Raw genomic sequence first — 22,149 nt, 5'->3', positions numbered from 1 at the left:
GGGCCGGGGGCCGGCCGGGCTCGCGGCGGGGCAGGAGGGGAGGAAGGGAAGGGGGCGGTGGAACCGGAGCTCCAGAGCTCCAGCAGCGCGGCGCGGGGGGGCTTCCCCAGCGTGCGGGGCCGGGGCGGGGCCCGCGACCGCGTGCACCATCCGGGGGCAGGGGGCGAGCGGGGCGCCGGGGGTGCCGGAGGGCGGGGGGCTGAGCCCGGCGGTGCCGGAGGGCGGCGGGGTGGCCCCGGGCGTGCAGGAGCAGGGGGGCTTCACCCGCGGCGTGCAGGAGGCGGGGCTGGGGGCGCTACCCCGCGGCCAGGAGCTGGTGGCCGCCGGCGGCGGGGAGCCGGGGGGCGGCGGCGGCGGCGGCGGGTTGCCGGGCCGGTGGCACTGGGTGCCGCTGGGCGAGCGGACGAGCCTGCAGGAGTGGGGCGAGCGGCCCGGGCCCGTCACCGCCCTCGGCAGCCCCAAGGCGGGCGCGGAGCCGCGGCGGCCCCGGGAGCGGGGGGCGGCGCGGGCGCGGCGTCGGGCGCGGGGCGCGGAGGAGGCGGCGGCGGGCGGCAGCCCCGGGGCGCGGCGGGCGCGCGGAGCGGTGCGCGGGGTGCAGGAGCACGGCCCCAAGGTCCGGCAGGAGCAGGGCCTGGCCCGGCGGGCGCAGCAGGAGCGCGGCGGGGGGCGGCGGGACGCGGGGAGCCCCCCGGCCCGCGCCCGCTGGTGGGTGCGGCGGGGCCGGCAGGAGGAGGGGGAGGCCCGGGGCGGGGTGCAGGAGGAGGGCGAGCTCTACCCGGGGGAGCAGGAGCACCCCGGCGGCAACCCCGGCACGAGGACCCCGGCACAGCGCCCGAGCCGCAGGAGGTCCGCCCGGGTGTGAGGTCGGACCCCGTGCCCGCTGCCCGGTGCCCCGTGGGTGATCCCACCCGCGTCCGGGACGTCCCCGGCGTCGATCGTCGCACCCCGCCCCGGCAGGTGTGTGGGCGCGTCCCGCCTGGCATGCCGGCTGTCTGGAGTGCCGCCGTGCCTATCCTCGCCCTCCGGTGACGCTGCGGACCCGGCACAGGATGCGGTGGCAGTGGCGGTGAGCACAAAGGTAAGGAACGAAGCGCGACCCCTTGTTTGGGGGCAATACGAGGGGCAGGGAGGAGGGTTCAGGGTTTGGCACTGTGGCGGTGCCCAGTCGGCATCGGCGTGTGCCGGCTGCGCCTCACCGTGCGCAGCTGGCACCGTGCCCTGCAGCACTGCGAGCTGCGGTGCTGCCCTCGTGCCCGGGCGCTGCGGGACTGCTGAGCCCTGGCCAGCAACATGCCTGACCTCCTGCTCCTGCTGCCAGGGCGGAGCAGGCAGCAGAGTCTGGTGTGAGTGGGTGCCTGGTGCCCTTGAACTCTCCTAAACCACAGCGGAAACTGGGGGAAGGTTTTTGTTTTTTTCCTGGAGAAAAGGCGGCTTTGCTCTTCCTCTTCCCTGGGCTCGTGGAAGCTGTGGCAGTGAACAGAGGATCCTTGTCCTCTGGGGCCAGCCCTGTGCCTCAGGGTGTTGTGCTGGGGCTGAAACCCTGAGCAGCAGTGAGGTGTGGGGAGCCTCTGACCACCAGCTCAGTGGGCAGCACCGTGGCCGTGTCCAGCTCTATTGCTGCAGGGTTTTCTCTGAACAGTCCAGGACTGTTTGGATACTTCTGATTTTTGTTGGTTTTGGTTTTTGTAATAAAGTTTTTAAGTTAAACCTGGTAAGGTGGTGCTCACAGTCCAGACAAGGATCCCTCCCACCCTGCTTGGCTTCTCCCAGAACTATCTGGGAACTGCCTCACCCCCTCTGAAGTGGTAGCTGGGGGGGGGGTTGCAGGTGGCCAGAGGAGCCTGGGCAGGGGCAGTGTCTCTGGCGGCCATGCCAGGGCTGGGCTGTCTGGGCAGGACAGGCCAGGGCAGAGCCCGGCACTGGCACTTCCCCACGCCCTCACTTCCCTGGGGCTGCCTTGGTGCAGTGGGCACATCGGACTGCCCCGGTGCTGCTGGGCTCTCCGCTGGCTTGATACCGTGCAAAGTGTGTGTGTGCCCCTTTCCAGGTGCTGAGGGCTCTGGAGGTAATGCATTCCCCCCCTTACTCAGCCCTTCATTGAGCTGGCTCAGGGCAAAGCTTTGAACAAAGTTTTTGAGCACCAGACTTTGCAAAAGTCTCCTAAAAATAGGACCTGCCTGGTGGAGTGTCTTTGAGCAGGGCTGCACTGCCAGGCCCTTCTTTAGGGAGAGGGTCCAGGATGGACCCTGAGTGCTGCATGCTCACCATCTGCTGTGGCCTTGCTCCCACTACTAGTCCCAAGGCCACTGCTCCCTGCAGGGAGTGGGGGGCAGAAGCAGCCTCTGCATCTCCCATCCCGCCACACCAAGGCCTGGGGGTGCAGGGTGGGGGCCGTGCAGGCTGTGCAACCTGTTACCAACCCCTGGAGCTACTGGAGCCTTGTTAGCCCAGTATTCTTTAGTGCGGGGTGGGGTGTTGTGGGTATGGCTGGGGGGGCTTGGCAGTGCCTCCCTCCTCCTGGGGCAGCTGCCAGCCTGCTGTCCTGCTGTGACTCAGCCTCCCTGGGGCAAGGGGGGCCCTCATGGGCAGAGGAGCAGCCCCCACAGGACCAGGAACTTGGGAGCTTGTAGCCAAACCCTGTCCCAGCCACACTGCAGGCCAGGCCTCCAACTGTGCCTCAGTTTCCCCCGAGAGGTCTCATCCTGCCCCTGAAGCACCTGGGTTTTGACTCCAGTCATGTCCATGAGGGATGGTAGCTGGCAGAGGCAGAGCATCCTGGGCATTACCCACTTGCGTGGGTTTGGGGAGCCAGGAGGGGGCTCTGCCCCATGGACAGGCCCTGCTGGGACAGGAAGACTTTTAGGAGAAAGTCCTTCTGCTGAGCAGCCAGGGGGCGGGGGGAGGCACTGTTCATGCTGCAGCCTGGCTAATTAGGGTGCTTTCAGTTAGTGCTAATGACTGACAGATGCTGGATGGTCTGGCCAGGGTGCTGGGGAACTGGGGAGGTTGAGCCTTCATCTTCCAGCTCCAGGGGTCCCAACTTTCCTGCACCTAGCACAAATGGGAGATGCTGCTGGATGGATGTGGCTTTTTGCCAGTCTGGCCTGAGACCTGACAAACTTGTTTTGTGCCAGCTGCAGCCCAGCCCAAGTAGTGATGTGAAGATGGGGGTACTGCTGGCAGCATCCCAAGGGCAGAGGGGCTGGTTGAGCAGAGGGCTCAGGGTCTGTGCTGGTGCCCCCTTCCCTAGGAGGACTGGGACAAAGCTCACCAGTGGGGCGGGTCCACAAAGGCTCTTCCAGCTGCCTGGGCAGAGTGGGGGGTGAGCCTGCATGTGGGGAGACTTCCCACAGCTTAACCTCCAGGGAGTCTGGGGCATCTGGGGTGGACAGATGGGGGTACCAGGCTGGGAGGTCTAATCTGACCTCTTCCTCCTGCTTTGCCCCAGGGGGACCCTGTTGTCGGTGTCACCACAGCCCTGTCAGCTCCATGGCCGAGTCCTGACACTGTGCCTCCTCACACACTGTCCAGCTCACTGCAACACTGGGGCTGGCACTGCCGAGGGACCCCCACAGCACTGCCCCTGTGGCCCAGGTGAGATGGGTGCAGGGGCTGGTGGGCACAAACCAGCCTTGCACAGTGGTTGGGTCCAGCCCGCTGCCCTCTCCCCCTCCCCAGCACTACCTGTGGGTATGGAGCTGAGGGGTGGGCACTGTGGTCAGGGTGCTTTGGGTGCAAGGGGGTGTTGCTTTGCCTGCTTGTCCCCCAAAACACCACTCTGTGTACCTGCCTTTGTGGGAGAGCTTAGGGATCAGCCGCGGGGTCAGCAAGTCCTGCCCATCCCCTGCCAGTGCTGTGGAGCTGGGAGGCGCAAGACAGACTAAGCCCCCCCCAGCTCGACCTGCGGAGTGGATTTAGCGGAGGAAAGAGGCTTAGGGAGGGGATTGGGGTTGTGCCGGGCACTGTTGGGATGGGGGGGCCACACGCCTGTGTCTTTCCTTCCCACGCAGCCACTGCTACAGACAGGCTCAGGGCAGGGGATGCTCTGTGCTGGGGGGCAGAATCAGTCCACGGGGCCAGGCTCTGAGAGCCCAGAGATGGCAGCGAGGGGGAGCCTGGCACCTCGGCCTCCACGGCCACCCCCGCCGCGGGGGTCACCAGCCCTCCATGCTGGCCCCCCAGGACCTCCTGCTTGCCCTATCCGACCAAGCAAGCAGAATCAGATACCAGCACCGAGGGAGACAAAACACCCACCGGTATGGGGGTATGTGGGGTGGCACAATCCAGCGAGGGGCTGGGGACTGTTCCCGGGCAGCTGGGTGGCAGTAGCATCCCGCGGGCAGGCAGGATGCAGCCGGCAGCCCTGCCTCTGCCGGGAGCGCGGTGCGTTTGTACGCATGGGTATGTGTGTACCTGCGCCATGGCAGCCGGGCTGGGGAGTGTGTCACCACAATTTGGGGCCGCCCTCGGGGCCCCGCCAGGGCTGAATGAGCCAGCCCCGGGGTGCCGGCACGGCCGCCCTGCTGCTGCCGCAGCCAGTGAGATCACTTCCAGGTGACACGACTGCCAGGAAGGTGGCAGGAAGGTGGCAGGCGGGCTGTGACAGTGAGCGGGGTGATGTGACGGAGGTGAGTGGAGGACGCTATCCCCCTCTGGGAGCTTGTTTTGGGAACCTGCCACTTCCTGGGGTCCTTCGTGCCAGGTGGTGGGCATGGGAGATGCTGTGGCACCGGTCCCAGGGATGCGGGGCCAAGTGTGGCGTCCCAGAGGGCTGGGGAGCTCCGGTGTTCTCACAGAGGGTAGGGACACCCTGTGGTCAGTATGAGTGCCGCTGCCCTGGACTGCAGAGGACAGTGCGTCCTATCCAGCGGTTGTCATTGAGGTGGGACCACCCTCTGGGGTGGGAATTGATGGCAGGTGAGTCAGGGGTGGATGGCACGATGCCATTTGTCCCCTTATAGGAGACCTAATCGTTTTGGTGTCAGTTGAGCCTGGACAGGACCTCATGTGATGTGGGGGTGTGACCCAAATCCATGCCCAGGGCTGTGGAAACAGGGATTGTTCCCACACATCTTGGGGACCCCGCAGCATCGCCTTCACTGGGCAGGCTGGTGAGGGTTTCGGGGCAGCACAGGGCAGCTGAGTCCAGAGGGAAGGTGGCATAGCACAGAGGGAAGGTGGCATAGCACGTGCATCAGTCACCGTCCCGTGGCGTGCCAGCGCGGTGACGCCGGCAGGCCGTGCGCGGGGGCGGCTCGCTGCTCCCACGCCGCGGGCTCAGCCCGCCTCAGCTCCGCGGCTGAGCTCACCTCCGTGGTATGGCAGGAGGAGTCGCCAAGGGGCTGCCTCCACCCGGCCCCACAGCCAGGGCTGATGCCCACCGGGATTGGGGGTGTTTATTTCTCGGAGGGGAGGGGGAGCAAGGACAGGCTTATGCCCCTTGCCCTGTCACGGTGACAGCCTGGTGTCACGGCTTTGGCTATGGGGCTCTGTGGGGGGAACAGTGAGGGGGTCATGGAGGCGATTCTGGGGATCAGAATGGGTCACCATGGCCCGTGGTGTTGGCATGAGGAGCAAGTTGGTCCCTGGGGGCTATGCTGTGCCCCAAAGGATAGGTAGGTCACAGGGGTCTTTGGGGGGGCTGCAGGGCCCCCCCCCGGTTTCAGCCCGCTTGTAGTTCTGGACAGGGGGCAGAGAGAGGGGCTATGGTCAGGCAGTGTTGGGGTACAGGCCAGTCCCGATGTACAGGTTGGGGGGTTCCCCATCCGGGGGGGTGGCTTCCCAGTGCCACCTGTCCCTGCTGGGTACTGTGCCTGGCAGCGCCTAGCAGAGGTCTAGGAGACCCCCAGCTCCCTGCGAGGGGGTGGGGAGAGAGGACTGATCCTGGCGTGCCCTCCGGACCCTCGTCCCAGCAGCACCCACCGGGGCCTGGCTGCTCTCCCAGCCCTGCCGTGCTTGCGCCAACGCTGCCGGTCGCTGCGGAGCAGCCATCTTTCCAGTGCATCCCATCCCCCTCTGCCTGCGCAGGGAAGCGGGACGGATGCTGGGGATGCTGCCAGCCCCAGAGCCCCCCCATCCCTCTGCAGGTGCCTCCCTACCCATCCTGACTGCCATAGAACCCCGGCTGCTGGACGATGGTCCCCCCTCGTCCTCCTTCTCCGCCCGGCTGCCTGGTGCACCGTGCCAGGGTGCGGGGAGAAGGGGGCTGCGATCGCGGCGCTGGGGCTGGCGGCGATGCCACCACCTCTCCACTCAGGAGCCGGAGCAGGGACAGAAGGTGGGCAGTTGGGCTGCCGAGCCGGGAGGAAGACAGTGGTGCCTGGCTGGGATCGGGGTGAGGACGGGCGGTCAAGGGGCTGCCCCTGCTTCTCTTTTCCCCGTCTCCTCCGCATCCCTCCATCCATTCCCCCTCCCTTCATCACCGTTGCGGTCACCTTCACCCTCTCGCTGTTTTCCGGAACTGCAGCAACTTTCTGCCATGTGATCCCAAGCCCGGCTCCAGCCCTCGCCGCCCCCAGGCAGACGCGGGCGTCTCTGCAGAGCCCCCCACTCGCCGCTGCGCCGCAGCCGCTACCTCAGCCATGGGCGAGAGATGCGACTACCAGCGCTTGAGCAGCGCCGAGGAGGAGGAGGAGATGCTCGGCCCCCTGCCCCACAGCTTCTCGGACAGCACCGGGCAGCGGGCCCTGCGCCTGGGCAGCAGGCGCCCCACGCCACCCCCCCGGCAGGACATCGCCCCGGCCATGCCGTGCCGGCGGGTCAGTGTGGGGGGAGCCGGTGGAGGGGAGCAGCGCGGGGCACGTGGCTGTTCCCCAGAACGGGCAGGGTCCTGCTGTAGCATGGGGCACGGGGGGTCCCTGCATGGCATCTCCCCTCTCGAATGCGCAGTACTCCGCAGCGTCCAAGGCAGTGTGAGAATGGCACCTCCCCCCCGCTCGGCTGTGCTCCCATCCTGACCCAGGGGAGCGGGGCTGCATGCTGCTTCTTGCTGGGGAAACTGAGGCACGGGGGAACGGTGTGTAGCAGCGCGGCTCGACGGAGCCTGGCACAGCTCGTCGCGGGGGGGGGGGGTGGGCAGCCCAGGATGCCTCCCCCCAGCCGCAGAGCTGCATCCAGACGGTGGCCGCGCCGGCTGCCATCCCCATATGGGGGTATCCCTGTGGGGATGTCGGGCTGTGCATGGGTGTGGGGAATGCGAAGGTGCAGGTGCCTTGGTGTGTGGGACAGGTGTTGGGGTGTCGTTATTGGTAGCAGTAATTGGTGCAAGCCCGGGGTGGGGGGTGGGAGGATTGAGCACCCTTGTGCCAGCTCGGACAGGTTGTGTGTGATGCCAGGCAAGCGCGGAGGCGAGGAACACGGCACAGCGGGGGTGGGCAGCCGTGGGTGCGCGGAGGGCAGGCGGCTCCAGGTGTGTGCGGGGCGGAGGCGGGGAGCAGGCCCGGTGATGCCGCGGGCTGTGCGGGTGTGTGCGCACGTGCGGCCGGGCAGGGCGGCGGTAGCTGGGGGGTGCGCGGAGGTGACGTGCGTGGGGGGCGGCTGCGGTTGTGCAGGTGGCGGGAGGCACCACGGGGTGCGGGGGGTTGTACCTGTGTGGTCCCTGAGTGCATGTGAGCGTCCTCACCGCCCATACATGAGACTGGGTGCACGTAGGGTGCATCCCCTGGCGCTGCAGGGCTGGGTGTGTGCGGCATGGCGGGTGTGTGCAGGGCACCAAGGACCGAGCAGCACCTGTGCCGGGGACCTGGTGGGGGCTGGATGAGTGTCTGTGGCTCCCACACCTCAGGATGGGAGTTTGCTGGCAGGACTCCTTGCCCCACTCAGAGCCGAGGTTGCAGGATCAACCCACCCGCTGTGCCTGCGGGTCTATTGCAGAGAGGGAAACTGAGGCACGGAACCACCCCTGGCATGGTGGATAAGGCTGGGTTCCCCCATTCCCAGTGTGGATGCTGAACTGGACAGTCTTACCTGGGATTTGGAGGTGCAGGAGGCAGCACACTGGGTGCCAGTCCCAGTGGGTGTCATTCCTGCCTGATGAGAGTGATGCTCCGTTCAAGGCAGGGCACCCCCCGCCCCCGTGTCCCCTGAGCTGGGAAGGGGGAAGCTGGCGCGTGGCAGAGGTTGGTGCTGAGGGCACTGTGCCCAGTTGTCCCTGGTCAATGGGCTTGTTGTGCCCGGTGCCTGTGCTGCCGGGTGCCAGCTGGGATCCCAGTGTCAGTGGAAGCCACAGTGGAGACTCCTCTTCTCCTGGGGATGCACTTAACTCCTTCTTAGCTGCCTGCCTGGCACAGCAATGGCCACATTTTGGGGGGGCCAGGCAGGCGGGGGCTGTGGTGAGAGGTTTCTGTGGGTCCTTCCTTTCTCATGCCGTGGCTGCCGGCACGGCCAGCTGTTCTCCCTGGGGAGCCCGCGGGCGGACAGCACTGCTGGGGTTGGGTGCCAGCCCCACTGGGGAAGGGGAGCGAGGTGCAGGGTACTGGCGGCACCCCACGGCAGAGCCCCGTGGGGCCTGGCAGCTGGGCAGCGGATATGTTTGCCGAGCCAGAAACTCCCCCCGCAGTGCCCATCGCCCTGGCATCATGCCTGTGGCCTCGGTTGGGGAGCAGAGAGCCGGATGTCTCCTCTGCCTCCCTCCCTCCCTGCTTCCTGGGGGGGAAACTGAGGCCTGGGAGCGTTTCCCAAGGCCGGGGCGAGTTTCCATGGTAATGGGAGCGGGGGTCCAAGCTCCCAGCTGCCGGCGACCGCCGAACAAGGGAGAAAGCCGCACATTGATGGGAGCCCGGCCCCTTGGGCGCGCGTCCCAGCCCGGCTGAAAATAACCCTCCTGGGGGAGCGCTGCGGGCAGCCAGCCGGGACCGAGTCCCGCTGCCAGCGGGGGGTCCCCAGGAAGCGGCTACGGCCGGGGGAGTGACCCCCAGCCCTGCCTGCCGCCACCCCCCCGCCCCGGCCCCGTTGCGTTGGGGAAGGGGAGGGCCGGCCGGCCAGAGGATCGAGATCCGGATGGAAGGAGGGGCAGAGCCACAGCCCGCGTCCGGCCGACGGACAGCCCGAGCCCCCTGCCCGCTCCGGGGGGATATATGGGGCGGCCGAGCCCAGGGTGCTTCTCTGTAGCCCAGGTGAAAGGGCTGCGGGTGTCCCGGCTGCAGTGAGCGGGCTCCGCCGTGGGACGCCGGCACCGGGGAAGGGACATCAGCGGTGCCAGGGGCCGGCGGCGGGCAGCCAGGCAGGATGCGGCGCTTCCAGGCTTTGCACCGATCTTTCCCTTTCCTCACCCGCTTCCGCCTCTACCGAGTAAGTGCCGACCCTCGCCCCGGGCAAACCCGTCACCCGGCCCTGTCCCCATCGCCTGCGGGCAGGGGAGCTGGCAGCTCCCTTGGCCCTGTGTGTCCCCGCCTGCCCCCATGTGCCCCCGTGCCCAGCTGCTCGCCGCGCCCGCCGTATTTTTAGCCCAGTGCCGAGGGTTGTAATTGCGGTGACGCGGCCGAGGGAACCGAGCACAGCGGGTGAAGACGCCAGGAGCCATGTCATCTCCCAGGGAAGAGGAGAGGATGGAGGGGGCTGACATGTTGTGGAGCCAGGACGGCGGGTCCCAACTTCCCTCCCGCTCTAAACAGTGGGAGACAGAACTGTGTCCCTTTCCAAAAAGGTGGCGATGAAAGTGGGGGAGAGCTGGGACAGCAGGCACGGATGAGGAGTGGTGGGGGGTATGGAGAATTGTGTGTGAGACTTGGCCCTGTCCCTCACTCCCTGTGTCCTGGCACAGCTAGGGGGGTGATGCCGGCAGTGCTGGGGTGCCCTGTACCTCAGTCCTGGGGCAACAGGACCCCCCCAGTGACCCTGATGTCCCTGTCTGTCCCCTCCCTGTGTCTGCCCAGCCAAGGCAGAGGAAACCTACCATGGGTCTGTCCTGCAGCCTGGCCGGGTGGCTGGGACAGCTGTCCCCTCCAGCTGAGCAAAGGGATCCAGGCAGGCACATGCATCCTGAAGCTCTGACCCCTCCAGGGGATAGCCTGTGCTGGAGCAGAGGGGTGGGCTGGTGTTTCTATGGGCATGACAGCACAGAGCTAGTCTGTCCTGCCTGTCCCTGGGTGTCCTGCTGATGTGGTGCCTCTCCCGGCCTCCCCCAGAGAGCTAGGGACAGGCTCAGGAGATGAGTCTGCTAGTGTCCCTCACAGCAGCACCCCAGCCGTGGTTCTGAGCCCCTCTGGGTGACTCCCCAGCAGGGATGGGGCAGAGAGGAGCGGAGCACGGTTCCCCCTAACCCGGCTTTGTGTCCCGGCAGAGGCTGAGGTGTAGCATGCAGGCGGAGGAGGGCACGGACTGGCTGCTGGAGCTGCTCACTGAGCTTCAGCTGCAGCAGTACTTCCTGCGCATCCGGGACGAGCTCAATGTCACACGCCTCTCCCACTTCGAGTACGTCAAAAATGAGGATCTGGAGAAGATCGGCATGGGACGCCCTGGTGTGTACACCCCCCCCAGACCTCCCCCTTATCCCCAGCTGGATGTGCAGCATCTTTTGGGAAGCCCAGAGGAGCATGTGGTCCATGGGGCTAGAGAGGACCTCCACCCTGGACTGGGTTGTGACAGTCACTGTGTCCCTGAATCCTGTAGGCCAGCGGCGGCTGTGGGAGGCAGTGAAGCGGAGGAAAGCCATGTGCAAGCGGAAATCCTGGATGAGCAAGGTAGGGATGAGAGAGGGACAGGTGTGACAGAGAAACTGAGGCAAATGGGAGAAGCTAGACCTCTCCCCGTACTCTTCCCAGGTGCCTGGCTCTGCCTATGCCACTGGTCCCTGGGGGAGTCCTGCCTGTGGTGTGATACTGCCAGTGTATGCCCTGGTCCCATGCAGGCTCCTGGGTCACTTCCCAGGAAAGGACAGCGCTGCCGCCCCGGCACTTGGAAAATTCATTCCCTTCATTATTTGCCTCTTTGCCAGGAAAATTGTTTGCAGACAGTGAACCACAGAGCCTGTGCATCTTGCTTCAGCCAGCTCTGTGGGCAGCAGCACTGCCCAGGACTCTGCCTGCCCTGCTATCTCGCAGCGAGGAGGCACAGCCTTGTACCTGCGGGCTGGGGCATACCAGGACAGGGGACCTTGGAATGGTCACATATTCCATATGCCATCCCATCCAAAGCTGGTGCTGCTGGCACCCCCAGAAGAGCAGAGCACTTATGAGCTGGGCACTGGGTCATGGCCTCTCCCCTGTGTGACTCATCTGTGCTGGGACATGGTCAGGATGGGCTTTTAATAGAAGGCTACTCCTATAAAGAAGAAATGGCAGGAATGCCACCTCCCACCCCGACCACATGTTGGGCCCAGCCCCCACGCACCCTGCTGGGGTCCTGGCTGCCGAGACTGGGATGGACCCCGTCCAGTGGGGCACATCATCAGTCCCAGCTGAGGGAGAGGGAAGGTGGTGGTGGTGGCAGGCAGCACAAATGCAAAGCCCATGTCTTTGCAGGGATGTGTCACCACACTCGGCCCAAGCTGGAGGTTTCCCTTGGCTTTGTGCCCAGGCACATCGTGTGGCCATAGCCTGGCCAAGGAGTGCCCAAAGCCCTCTCTGGCTACTGGCCTGGTTTACTGTGGCTGCTGGGGAGCCGCTGCAGGGCTGCTGTGAGAGGCACAACCCCTTCCCTCCACAGGAATCGCAGCCCAGTGTGCAGGCTGCTGGAGGAACAGAGCTTGATCCCACAACCAGACTACCCTGGCTCATCACCAGTTAGGGGTCATCAGTGGGTTCTAGAGTGTACAACCCGGACAAGGGGTTGTCCCACCACTACTCACTTGCAGACCCAAAGGTCTCCGGTATCTTCACATCCACGTCTCACCTGCCTCCATGTCCCACAGGTGTTCAGTGGGAAGCGCCCAGAGTCGGAGCTGCCACCCCAGCCCCAGAGTACTTTCCGCAAGCCCCCCACACCACCACCCCCTGAGGCTGGGGGCCAACACTCCCTCACCTGCCTTGTGCGGGAGCGGGACCTCTCGATCTTTGAGAAGCTGGGCGACGGCTCCTTCGGCGTCGTGCGTCGTGGAGAGTGGTGCACGCCTGCCGGCAAGACGGTGAGAGACTGCTCATGAGGGGGGTGGAGAGCTGGGCAGTGGGACTGCCTACAGGGGAAGGTACTTCAGGGCTCACTCCTGCTTTGACCGTAGCTGAATGTGGCAGTGAAGTGCCTCAAGACAGACGTGCTGAGCCAGCCAGAGGCACTGGATGACTTCATCCGAGAGGTGAATGCCATGCACTCCCTGGACCACAGGAACCTCATCCGCCTGTATGGTGTGGTGCTCTCCCACCCCATGAAGATGGTGAGTGTGGGGGGACAGGGCCAACACTGATGCCACTCCATGTGGGTCCCACATGATGGCATGAGCAAAGCCAGGCTGTGTCTCTACCCCAAGTCCTCTGCTGGCATCCCCAGTGGAGTACAAGGAGGCTGGAAGCCAACCCAGCCAGGGTACCCCTGGACTGATTGGTTTGCTGTCCTCTCCCTATGGCCCAGGTGACAGAGCTGGCCCCGCTGGGCTCCCTCCTGGACCGACTGCGGAAGAACCAGGGCCATTTCCTCATCTCCACTCTCTGCCAGTATGCCATCCAGGTGGCCAAGGGCATGGCCTACCTGGAGTCCAAGCGCTTCATCCACCGCGACCTGGCCGCTCGCAACATCCTGCTGGCCTCCAATGACCTCGTCAAGATCGGGGACTTTGGGCTGATGCGGGCCCTGCCAAAAAATGATGACCACTATGTGATGCAGGAGCACCGCAAGGTCCCTTTCGCCTGGTAAGCCTTGAGGAGGGGGTGACTGGGGGGTGCAGCACAGGCAACCTGATGTTCACGTCCTTCCCCGTGTAGGTGTGCTCCTGAAAGCCTGAAGACACGCACCTTCTCCCATGCCAGCGACACCTGGATGTTCGGAGTGACCCTCTGGGAGATGTTCACTTATGGTCAGGAGCCTTGGATAGGCCTCAACGGCAGCCAGGTAGGTGTTCAGCAGGGACCTGCCCCCTTGCCTCACCCCACTGGTGCTGAGGGAGACCTGGGAGTCCCTGACAGTACCCCTTGCCCCACAGATCCTGCACAAGATAGACAAGGAGGGTGAGCGGCTGCCACGGCCCGAGGACTGTCCCCAGGACATCTACAATGTCATGCTGCAGTGCTGGGCACATAAGCCAGAGGACCGACCCACCTTTGTGGCCCTGCGGGACTTCTTGGTGGAGGTGGGCGAGCAGGGAGGGGGACAAGAGCCCTGGCACCCTGTCCACTGGCTCTGCTCGAGCATGAGTAGATTTAAGGATATCACTGAGACAGGAGTTGACATGGGGGAGCTCAGGCCAGGCAGAAGTGGCAGGTGGTGACATGGTCACGGCAGGAGAAACCTGGGTGCTACCTTGCCCTGACCCACCCCAGGGATGTGACAGCTGAAGACAGGCTAGTGGTGATTCATTTTTGGGACCCCGTGTCCTGCCTTTAAGCAGGGCAGAGATGGACATGGGGGGCTGCATCCCCTATCCTTACCCACCTCTACCCCCAGGCCCAGCCCACTGACATGCGGGCACTGCAGGACTTTGAGGAGCCTGACAAGCTGCACATCCAGATGAACGACATCATCACAGTCATCGAGGGCAGGTACTGCATGGGAGGGTCGCAGGGGAGAGAACACACTGGCAGCCGGCCTTGGTGGGCACAGGGCACCCCAGGAGTGGGGAGAATGTGGGCACTGGCAGAGCTGTGGGGAACAGGGATGGGAAGGGCTGGCTCTCCTGCTGGCACAACTGGCTGTGTACCCCATGGGCAGGCAGAGCTGCCTGGGGGTCTGTGGTCCCCCGGGCAGCACAGCACCACGGGGGCACAGCCCTGCCCACAGTGCCTGCAGCCCTGCCTGCACCGTCCCCACTGACTCACCGCACTGTGCCCATGGCTTTGCCCTGGGAAACCGCACGCCCCAGGGCCGCTCCCTGCTGTTAGCGGTGGAGACATGCTGCCAGCACCTGGAGACTTGCCGCTGTCATCGGGCTGGGAGAAGCACCGTGGGCTTGGTACCATGCTGGCAGTACCCACTGTGCTGGACCTGCGGACTGGAGTGGGGGTCCTTCCGGCCCCGCATCCCCATTCCAGGATGTGCCTGTCCGCTTCCAGCTGGAGGACAGTGGGGATCCCCCAAAGGAGCACAGTGTCCCCACGCTGACGCCGGCCCCACAGCCCCGAGGGGAGGAGGAGGAGGGCTCTGTCCCCGTCCCTCCCTGTCCCCCGCCCCGGGACGGCTCCCCGCGGTTAGTCACGGCTCGGGGTGAATCAGGCCGGGTTTGTGTGTCTGCAGGGACCGGCTGCTCCCGGTCCGCCGCCGCGGGGATGACTCTTGCCCAGGGTCTGGCGGTTTAATTGCAGGGAGGGGAGGGGAGGGGAAGCGGCGTCGGCGGAGGGAGGAAAGGAGGGAGGGAAGGAGCGGCGGAGGGCGGTGCGGCCGCGCCAGAGCGCCTACATCGTCCCCGCTGCCGCATCGCGGCCGGGCTGCGGGTCCCGAGCCCCCCGCCCCGCCGCCGGCCCCAGGTGAGCCGCGAAGGGGGTGATGGAGCGGAGGAGGGGCTGGGGGTTTCCCGTGGGTCGGGGGGTGCCAGGAGTGCGGCAGAGCCGGGGCGCAGTGTCCCCTGCCTCAGTTTCCCCGGGGGAGGCCAGTGCTCGGTGACCCCCGGTGGGCAGGTTTTGGGGTGCGGGGTGAGGGCAGCCGGGAGGTGGCAGGAGTCCCAGCGGCTGCCGCTGCTCCCGGAGGGGAGCCCCCTCCCCGTGCCTCAGTTTCCCCCGCGGGGGCTGCCCCCCCTCCGTGCTGCCGGCAGGGATGCCCGGGCAGGGCTGCGGTGGGGGGGCTCCTCCCGGGGGCCGCATCCGGCCCCGCCGAGGCCGCCCGGGGCACCGTAAACACCCCCCACCTCTTTTCAAGCCCCTGCCTGTCGTTCGGCGGGCGCCGGGTGTGCGTACGTGTGTGTGGGCAGGGGCAGGGACCTCCCTGAAAGCCCCCCGGGGACCCAGCCGGCCGCGGGATGGGGCTGTCGCGGGGAGAGGAGCCAGGACAGCGCCGGAACGGGTTTGTGCCTGGGGTCCGAGCTCGAGTTCGGTGGGACGAAGCTGAAAGCAGGGGGAGCGGAGGGTTGACCCGGCTGCAGCATCCCTTCGGCGGGATGCGGCGGTGAGGGGTGCAGGGAGGGCGAGTGGAGGGGACCTCCCGGGGAGGGGAGCCGTTCCCCCGCCTCCCCCGGCCCGCCGGGGGTGAGGGAGGGTGCCCGGTACCGGCTGGGCTCTGCCGTGGCTCTGCCGAGGGGTCCTAACGCTGAGTAAGGCGGCTGGCTGGCGGCAGCGGGAAGGTAAACAGGAAAAGGGCTGAGCTGGTGGCCGGGGGTGACTCACAGGTGACTCCAGGAAACTGTGGGGCCCGTGCCAGCCTCTCCAGGCTGGCACCCACACTGCCACTGCCCCCAGCCTGCAGCATGCCCTGCCCACGGGGAGAGGGGGCCCCTGGCAGGCGGGGGGGTGGTTTAAGGTTGGACCCCTCCCACATTAATTTGGCACAGTGCTGCGGGGGGGACACCAGTTGGGGTGCCTTTCCTTGCCCCATCCCTGTGCTCCGCAGTCTCTCTGGGCTACATGAGCACTTTGTCCCACCCAGAGGTGGCTCTATCCTGGAGCAGGAGACTCCTGGGGGACACACTGGGGACCAACACCCCAGGGTGATCTGGCACACTCAGGTGGCTCCAGGAAGATTCACAGCCTGAGCCCCCACCCGTCTGTCTGCCCATCTCCCCCTGCCCACAGCAGGGCTCACTAATAATGTAGGAAAGGAGTGAGGAAGACCCCACAGCCCACTGTCCCCCATGTGGGCCCCATCAGACCCCAGGCGTGTCCCATATGCCGTCCTTGACTGCATGGGGCACGGTGATGAGCAGCTTGGTGCGGGCATCACTCCAAGGCTCCTGCACAATTTGAGGCAGCAGAGAGGAGGAAGGAGCACATCTTTTTGAGCACAAGTGTGGAGATTTGTTCCCCACCACCTGCGTTCCCAGCACCACCGGGTGCAGGGACCATGTGGGGTGGGATTCAGAGCATACTGCCAGTGTAGGGTTGGGATGCGGGGCACCCAGGTTCCCTTCCCAGTTGTGTCACCGCGTGCCTGCGTGGACTTGGACGAGTCACCTTGCCTCTTCCCTGTCACTGGGGCAGGCACGTGTCACCCTCCCATCCCCTCATCAGTAACAAGGTCCTTTTTATTCCTTAGGGCCGAGAATTACTGGTGGCGGGGTCAGAATAAACGGACCCTAAAAGTGGGCCAATTTCCCCGAAACACGGTGACCTCGGTGGCAGGGCTGTCAGCCCACGACATCAGCCAGCCGCTTAAAAACAGCTTCATCCACACAGGCCATGGAGACACCAACCCGCAGCACTGCTGGGGGTTTCCCGATAAAATTGATGAGTAAGAAACTTTTTGTCTTCTCTGCATCCTCTGCCTGCTCCCTGCCTTCCCCGCTGCCCACTGGGCATGGGAGCAAGCTGCGGCTTGGCTACTGCCCCCCTCTTTCCCCATGAAGCATTTTGTTCCCCACTGCTGTATTGGGAATGGTGGCTCTGGGTAGGGTCCCTGCAGCTGGACTAACTCCTTTGCCTCTTCTTACTAATGGGGTTAGGGAGGTGGGGGGCTGCTGTGCTTATGGGGGCCTGTCCTTAGGGGGAGACCCATGTAAGCACCACCGTGGAGGTGGCCACATTACCCAATGTTTTTGGGTGTCCCAGGGCTGATGGATGTGCGTGGCTTGCAGCCTGTCCTCACGCTTCTAACAGCATGAGTCTTTTCAAAAAGCAAAATGTGAAAAAAATGCACCGAAATGATTTTTTTCCCCACCCTGCTCCATCAGGAGACACCCTGGCTGAACTGTGATGGGGGGGAGGGGGATTGGGTGCTTGTGATCCAGTGTCCCACATGCCCCCCTGCCAGGTGGGACTTGTTGTGCCCAGCATGGGTGCTGGGTGAGCAGGAGCATCTTGGCAGGGGGCATGGGGGGTTCTCTGCCAGCACTGGGCTGGAGGGACGTGGGAGGGCTGCGTGTGGGGGGCAGGATAGGATTTCAAAGCCTGGAAAGCTCCCGCTGGGTAGGGCCAGCTCCTGCACCAGGCTCGCTCCATCTCCTGGAATCATGATCCCCACTGCTGTTTGGCATCCCAGGCCTGGGACAGCCCTGCAGGTGCCCTCGGTCCCAGCCTGACCCCTCCACGGCACCCCGGTGTCCCGGGCTGTGCCAGCGGCCCTCGGAGGGCTGAACGGAGGCACCGTGCACGCGGATCTGGCTCGTGCCCCGGCAGGCCTCCCCGCACCCCGCTGCGTGGGCACGGGCGCTGGGTACGTGCTGCCCGGGCTGCCGAGAACGCACCGAGCTCGGCACACACCCAAACCTTCGGGCTGCTCCAGCTCCCGCCGGCTCCCTGGCTTGCGATGGCTCGCCCAGGCCTCCCGGCACCCCCCCGGCAGTACCGGGGCGCTGTGCCTTGGGCGCAGCATCGCACCACAGCACCCTGCTGCTGGAGGGGTGTCCTGGGCACCACACCCGGCACACGTACCCTGGACACAGCGCATCATGCACATGGAGCCGGAGAGGGGTGGGTGACACAGGGACAGCACCAGGCTCTGTGCCGTAGCAGCAAAAGCCTCTGGGGTGTGGTGTCCCAGCATTCACAGGGACGGTTCTCGCTGGGGCATAGTGTGCGGTGGAGGAGCTGTGGGGTGTCCCAAGGCACAAGCCTGGGGGGCGAGGGGTCCTGCATGACCCCTGCTGAATCCCAGGCGCTTTCCTCTCTCCCAACAGGCTGTACCTGGGAAATCCCATGGACCCTCCTGACATTTTAGGTGTGGACCCAAGCGCTGCCAGACCCACACAGCTTCCAGGCAGGACTAAAAGTGAGCGTCTTTTTTCCTTCCTCCTGCCCATGAGCTGCACGAAGCCCTTTTCCCCATGCCCTGTTGGCCAGGGTATTGGGCTGGACCCTCTCCTTTCTGTCTCTCAGCTGGCACTTGCTTTTTGCAGACCTGGGGGGAGCTGGGGTGATGGGGCGTGTTGTCACCTGGCCATACGCCACTGCCAACAGTGTGGGCGGCTGGTGGCTCTGCCCGGCTGGACTCTGCCCTGCTGCCCTTCGTCCGAGTCCCTTGTCCCCTCCCAGCCTCCCACGGCTGGTCTCCCTAGTATGGGGATCTCAGCGGAGCTGCCACGGAGAGGGAGCTCAGGCGCTGTGCGTATGCCACAATTCCCCTAAACCTACAATCTTCCCTTGTGGGGTGGCTTCCCACCAGCATCCTCTCTACGCCCCACCAGTGATGGGGGACTGACCAAAGCATGCACCCTGCTAACAAGCACCTTGGCTGCCGCTTGCTCCACATGCTCACCCCATACCTCTCCTTCTCTTGGGTTCTCTCTTCTCCTGCAGGGCAACCACCTCCACGCCCGCCTCAGCCTACCGTCCTGCTAACCAGTAAGTTTGGCTTCTTTGGGTGCTGCTCTCCCTCCTTCATGCCCCCTTTCTTTTCTCTCTTTGTCTGGGTGGCCTGGGGCATATGCCCCCTGCCCTGGTGTGTCTGCTGCACCCAAGGGGTGAGAAAGGTGGCTGAAGCTATGGGGCAGCTAGGGGGTTTGGAGATGCAGATGCCCGTTCTTGCACCCCAGGGATGGGTGCTGGGACCCTCACCATCTTTCTGTCACCTTCTAGAGCCTTGCTATGACCCAGTGAGTGAAGAGGAAGAGGGTCTGCCAGGGGGTCTCAGGAAGCTCTGCCTGAAGAAGCCAGGCACAGGGAAGGGTCTGCGACCAGTTAAGCCATCAGCACGGGTACCGGGCACCAAGGTGGGTGAGCGGCAACCCGGACGGCTGGCAAGCGAGGGGCCGGCGGGCGGCGAGGTGACACTCATCGACTTTGGGGAGGAAGCGCCCCAAGGTACCCCCTCTCCAGTGGGGGAGCTGACAGCCCCATCATTAGCCAAGCTGGCCATGGAGGCTTTCTCTTTGCTGGACAAGACCCCACCCCAGAGCCCCACGCGGGCTCTACCCCGGCCTCTGCACCCCACGCCGGTGGTGGACTGGGACGCCCGCCCCTTGCCCCCGCCGCCTGCCTATGATGACGTGGCACAGGATGAGGATGACTTTGAGGTCTGTTCCATCACCAGCCCCCCGAGCCGGCGGGGCAAGACCAACTATGGCTTCGTGGATGAGGGTGAGCGGGGACCGGTGCTGGAGGACAACCTCTTCCTGCCCCCCAAGGAGACCAAACAGCCCAGCATGACACAGACCACCGAGCTCTTTGAGGAGCTGCAGCAGGAGTGCATGAAGAGGCTCAATGTCCCCTTGGGACCGGCTACCCCTGCTGATGACAAGCCCCAAATCCCACCCCGTGTTCCAATCCCACCCCGGCCCCTTCGCCGCAATGAGCCCGGGCGCTGGTCAGGGGACCTTTCCCCAGCCTCAGGGGGTGAGGAAGACCGGCCACCCCAGATTCCCCCCCGGGACCCGCTGTCACAGCCCACCTCCCGGACACCCAGCCCCATGGCTCTGCAGGTGGGCTCCCCACAGCAACGTGCTGCCCTCTGCTCCTGCCTTTCCACCTCACCAGGGAAGCCCATGCCTACCACGCAGAGCTTTGCCCTTGACCCCAAGTATGCCACCCCCAAGGTCATTCAGGCACAGGGCAAGGACTGCTCCAAGGGACCCTGCATCCTGCCCATTGTGAAGGATGGGCAGAAGGTCAGCAGCACCCACTACTACCTGCTGCCTGAGCGCCCTGCCTACCTGGACAAGTATGAGAAGTTTTTCAAGGAGGCTAAAAGCCCAGAGGAGGTACCAGCATCCCGCCAGGTCACCACAGCCACCGTCCGTCCCATGGTGCAGCAGCCACTGCCAGACTGCAAGGCCAACTTTTCCTCCAATAACAGCAACCCTGGGCCCAAGTGCCTGGTGAAAGCCTCTTGCAGCCTCCAGAAGATTGTCTATGATGGGCCAGATGTTTACCGTCCCGCTGAAAAGATCCGGCTGGTGAGTGACATGCCCAGCATCCATGGGGAGGAGGGCACATGCTGGCCATGAGCTCACTTGGGCAAGAGCTTTCTCCACCCTGTGCCTCAGTTTCCCCAAGTACAACTGCAGGGGATTGGCTACAAGGGGGCTCCAAATGTGCAGGGGGACATAAATGTCACTGCAATGCTAAAACGGGAATTGAAGGCCCTTTTAACCCAATTTGGCCCTACCCAAGGCCCTGGGGAGGGAGAAGGTGGTCCCCTTGGGCTCTCTGGGCTGGGGCTATTGAGGCCCACCCAAGCCCAGAAGAGACAAATGATGTTCAGAATAATGCCAGGTCCAGGCTAACAGTGCTCCCTGGGGAAAGAGCCAGGAGTGGGGGCAGCCCCAGTGGCCCACTGCTTCAGTCATGGGCTCTGTGCTGCCTGGGGGTGGCAGCAGACACTGACCACAAGCTCCCCCCAGGTGCAGGACATGGTGCACGGTGTGACCACTGACGAGTGCCAGGCAGCCCTGCAGAACCACGGCTGGAGTGTCCAACGGGCCATCCAGTACCTGAAGGTATGGCACACCTCTGTTCCCTCACCCTAGCTCCCACAAGAGTGGTGGCACTTCTGTCACCCCCCTGGCCATGCCCTGTCCCCTTGCAGGTGGAGCAGCTCTTCTGCCTGGGGCTGAAGTCCCGCGGCGACTGCCAGCGGGTGCTGGAGATGTTCGACTGGAACCTGGAGCAGGCCAGCTCCCACCTCCTTGATCCCTACAGCACCGCCCGCCAGAAGTAAGGTCATGGATGTGTTTTGGGGGGGTAGTTCTCCATGCCACACTGCTCTGGGCAAGCTGGCACTATCACCCCTCCTGAGCTCATGTTCTCTCCTCTCCTTACAGGTGGTGACAGCGGGGATGGGGTGAGTGGTGTCAGATCCAGAGAAGGCACCTCACCACGGGGCCAGTGCCCCCGCCTCCACCCATGCAACCTGCTGCTGGACTCTGGACTGAGCCCCTGCTCTGGGGGTGGAGACACCCCAAAAGGGACCCTGCCCCAGACTTGCTGGGGTGCTTATGCCCTGATTTGGGCAAATGGGCTCTGTCCCCTGGCCTCTTGTTGAATTGTTTTTGTAAAGAGAAATGTAATTTTAATATATATTATGTATATACATAAAAGTATTCTATGGAGAGGAGGAGGGTGCCTGCAACCGTCTCCCAGGTTCATCCCTGCCAACACACAGGGACAGGCCATGTCTCCATGGGTTCTGGTTCCTCCCTGCAGGCAGCTGGGACTGTGATCCTTGGGATCTGCCGTGTGATGGAGCTCGGGAGGGGATGCACTGACACTGGGGATCCCCCAGGGAGCTGTGTGACACGCTCCTATAAAACCCAGCGCCAGTGCCTCCCAGGCTGTTTTAGGGTGCAAGGTTCTCCCCATCCGGGGCTGCTGGAGTTAGTCAGTTTGTCCCACCCCCAGGCCCAACACCTGAAGCCTGGGCGCTGTTTTGCTCACTCTGAGTGGGCAGTGCTTGCCTGAAGCGCTGCCCCAGTACAGGGCAGCCCCCTGCAGCAGGGCCCCCCTTGCCTGGTGCCCCGCGGCTCCCGGCTGCCGCCTGACTCATGCCCGGGCAGGGAGTGGCGGGACCGGCGTCGCGCCCCCACCCACGCAAGGGGTGTTGTGCAACCAGGTGCCACCACTGCAGCCAGAGCCAGGAGCTGGTGGGGGAGGGAGGGTGGCTCCCATGGGGGCTCACCTCAGGTGCCAGTTCTCGCCCTGCCTCCAAGTGGGTATCAGAGCCCCTTTACTGGGTTTCCCCTTGCAGCAGCATCAGGAAGGGATCTGGGGATCAGGTGGAGGAGGATCTTGGTGCGCAAACCCACCAGGTCCATGGGCAGTGGTGGTACCTGCTCCCCAGAGTGCCCTCTCTCTAGAGGAGAGACCCTGCCATATACGGTGAGGAAGGGCTGCTTTGGCTTGGCTGTGGATCCCTCCCTGTGGGGGATGCTACCTGGCCACATCCCCTGTGTGTCCTGTGCACCCACGGCTCCCTCATCTCTGATCCCTTGGCCCTCCCTGAGTGCAGGGACAGGCAGGTGTGCTGGGCACAGGCAGGTGTGCTGGTGCT

At 64.7% G+C, this 22,149-nt stretch overlaps 1 protein-coding gene across 9 annotated transcripts; it reads left to right on the top strand.

The window, feature by feature from the left end:
* The first annotated feature begins 778 nt into the window (after positions 1–778).
* TNK2 (tyrosine kinase non receptor 2) lies at positions 779–21,216 on the top strand. 9 transcript variants are annotated; one of them, XM_032698080.1, is made up of 17 exons: positions 779–1,078; positions 3,449–3,594; positions 10,280–10,457; positions 10,609–10,679; positions 11,849–12,061; positions 12,155–12,307; positions 12,502–12,779; positions 12,852–12,978; positions 13,070–13,216; positions 13,531–13,625; positions 16,264–16,458; positions 17,843–17,934; positions 18,462–18,506; positions 18,741–20,056; positions 20,504–20,599; positions 20,689–20,816; positions 20,924–21,216. In XM_032698080.1, exons 3-17 carry the CDS (start codon positions 10,295–10,297, stop codon positions 20,928–20,930), a joined length of 3,126 nt encoding a protein of 1,041 aa, XP_032553971.1. In that variant the 5' UTR covers positions 779–1,078; positions 3,449–3,594; positions 10,280–10,294; the 3' UTR covers positions 20,931–21,216. The 9 variants fall into 9 exon arrangements, with proteins under 9 accessions (XP_032553971.1, XP_032553970.1, XP_032553967.1 ...); XM_032698071.1 differs by lacking the exons at positions 779–1,078; positions 3,449–3,594 and adding exons at positions 6,018–6,334; positions 6,467–6,758; XM_032698072.1 differs by lacking the exons at positions 779–1,078; positions 3,449–3,594 and adding exons at positions 6,087–6,334; positions 6,467–6,758 and having other exon boundaries at positions 20,689–20,821.
* The last annotated feature ends 933 nt before the right edge of the window (positions 21,217–22,149 follow it).

Source organism: Chiroxiphia lanceolata, chromosome 10 (genome assembly GCF_009829145.1).
Source record: "Chiroxiphia lanceolata isolate bChiLan1 chromosome 10, bChiLan1.pri, whole genome shotgun sequence".
Lineage (NCBI taxonomy): Eukaryota > Metazoa > Chordata > Aves > Passeriformes > Pipridae > Chiroxiphia > Chiroxiphia lanceolata.
Note: the sequence above shows the minus strand (reverse complement) of the source record. Positions and strands in the feature narration are given on the sequence as shown.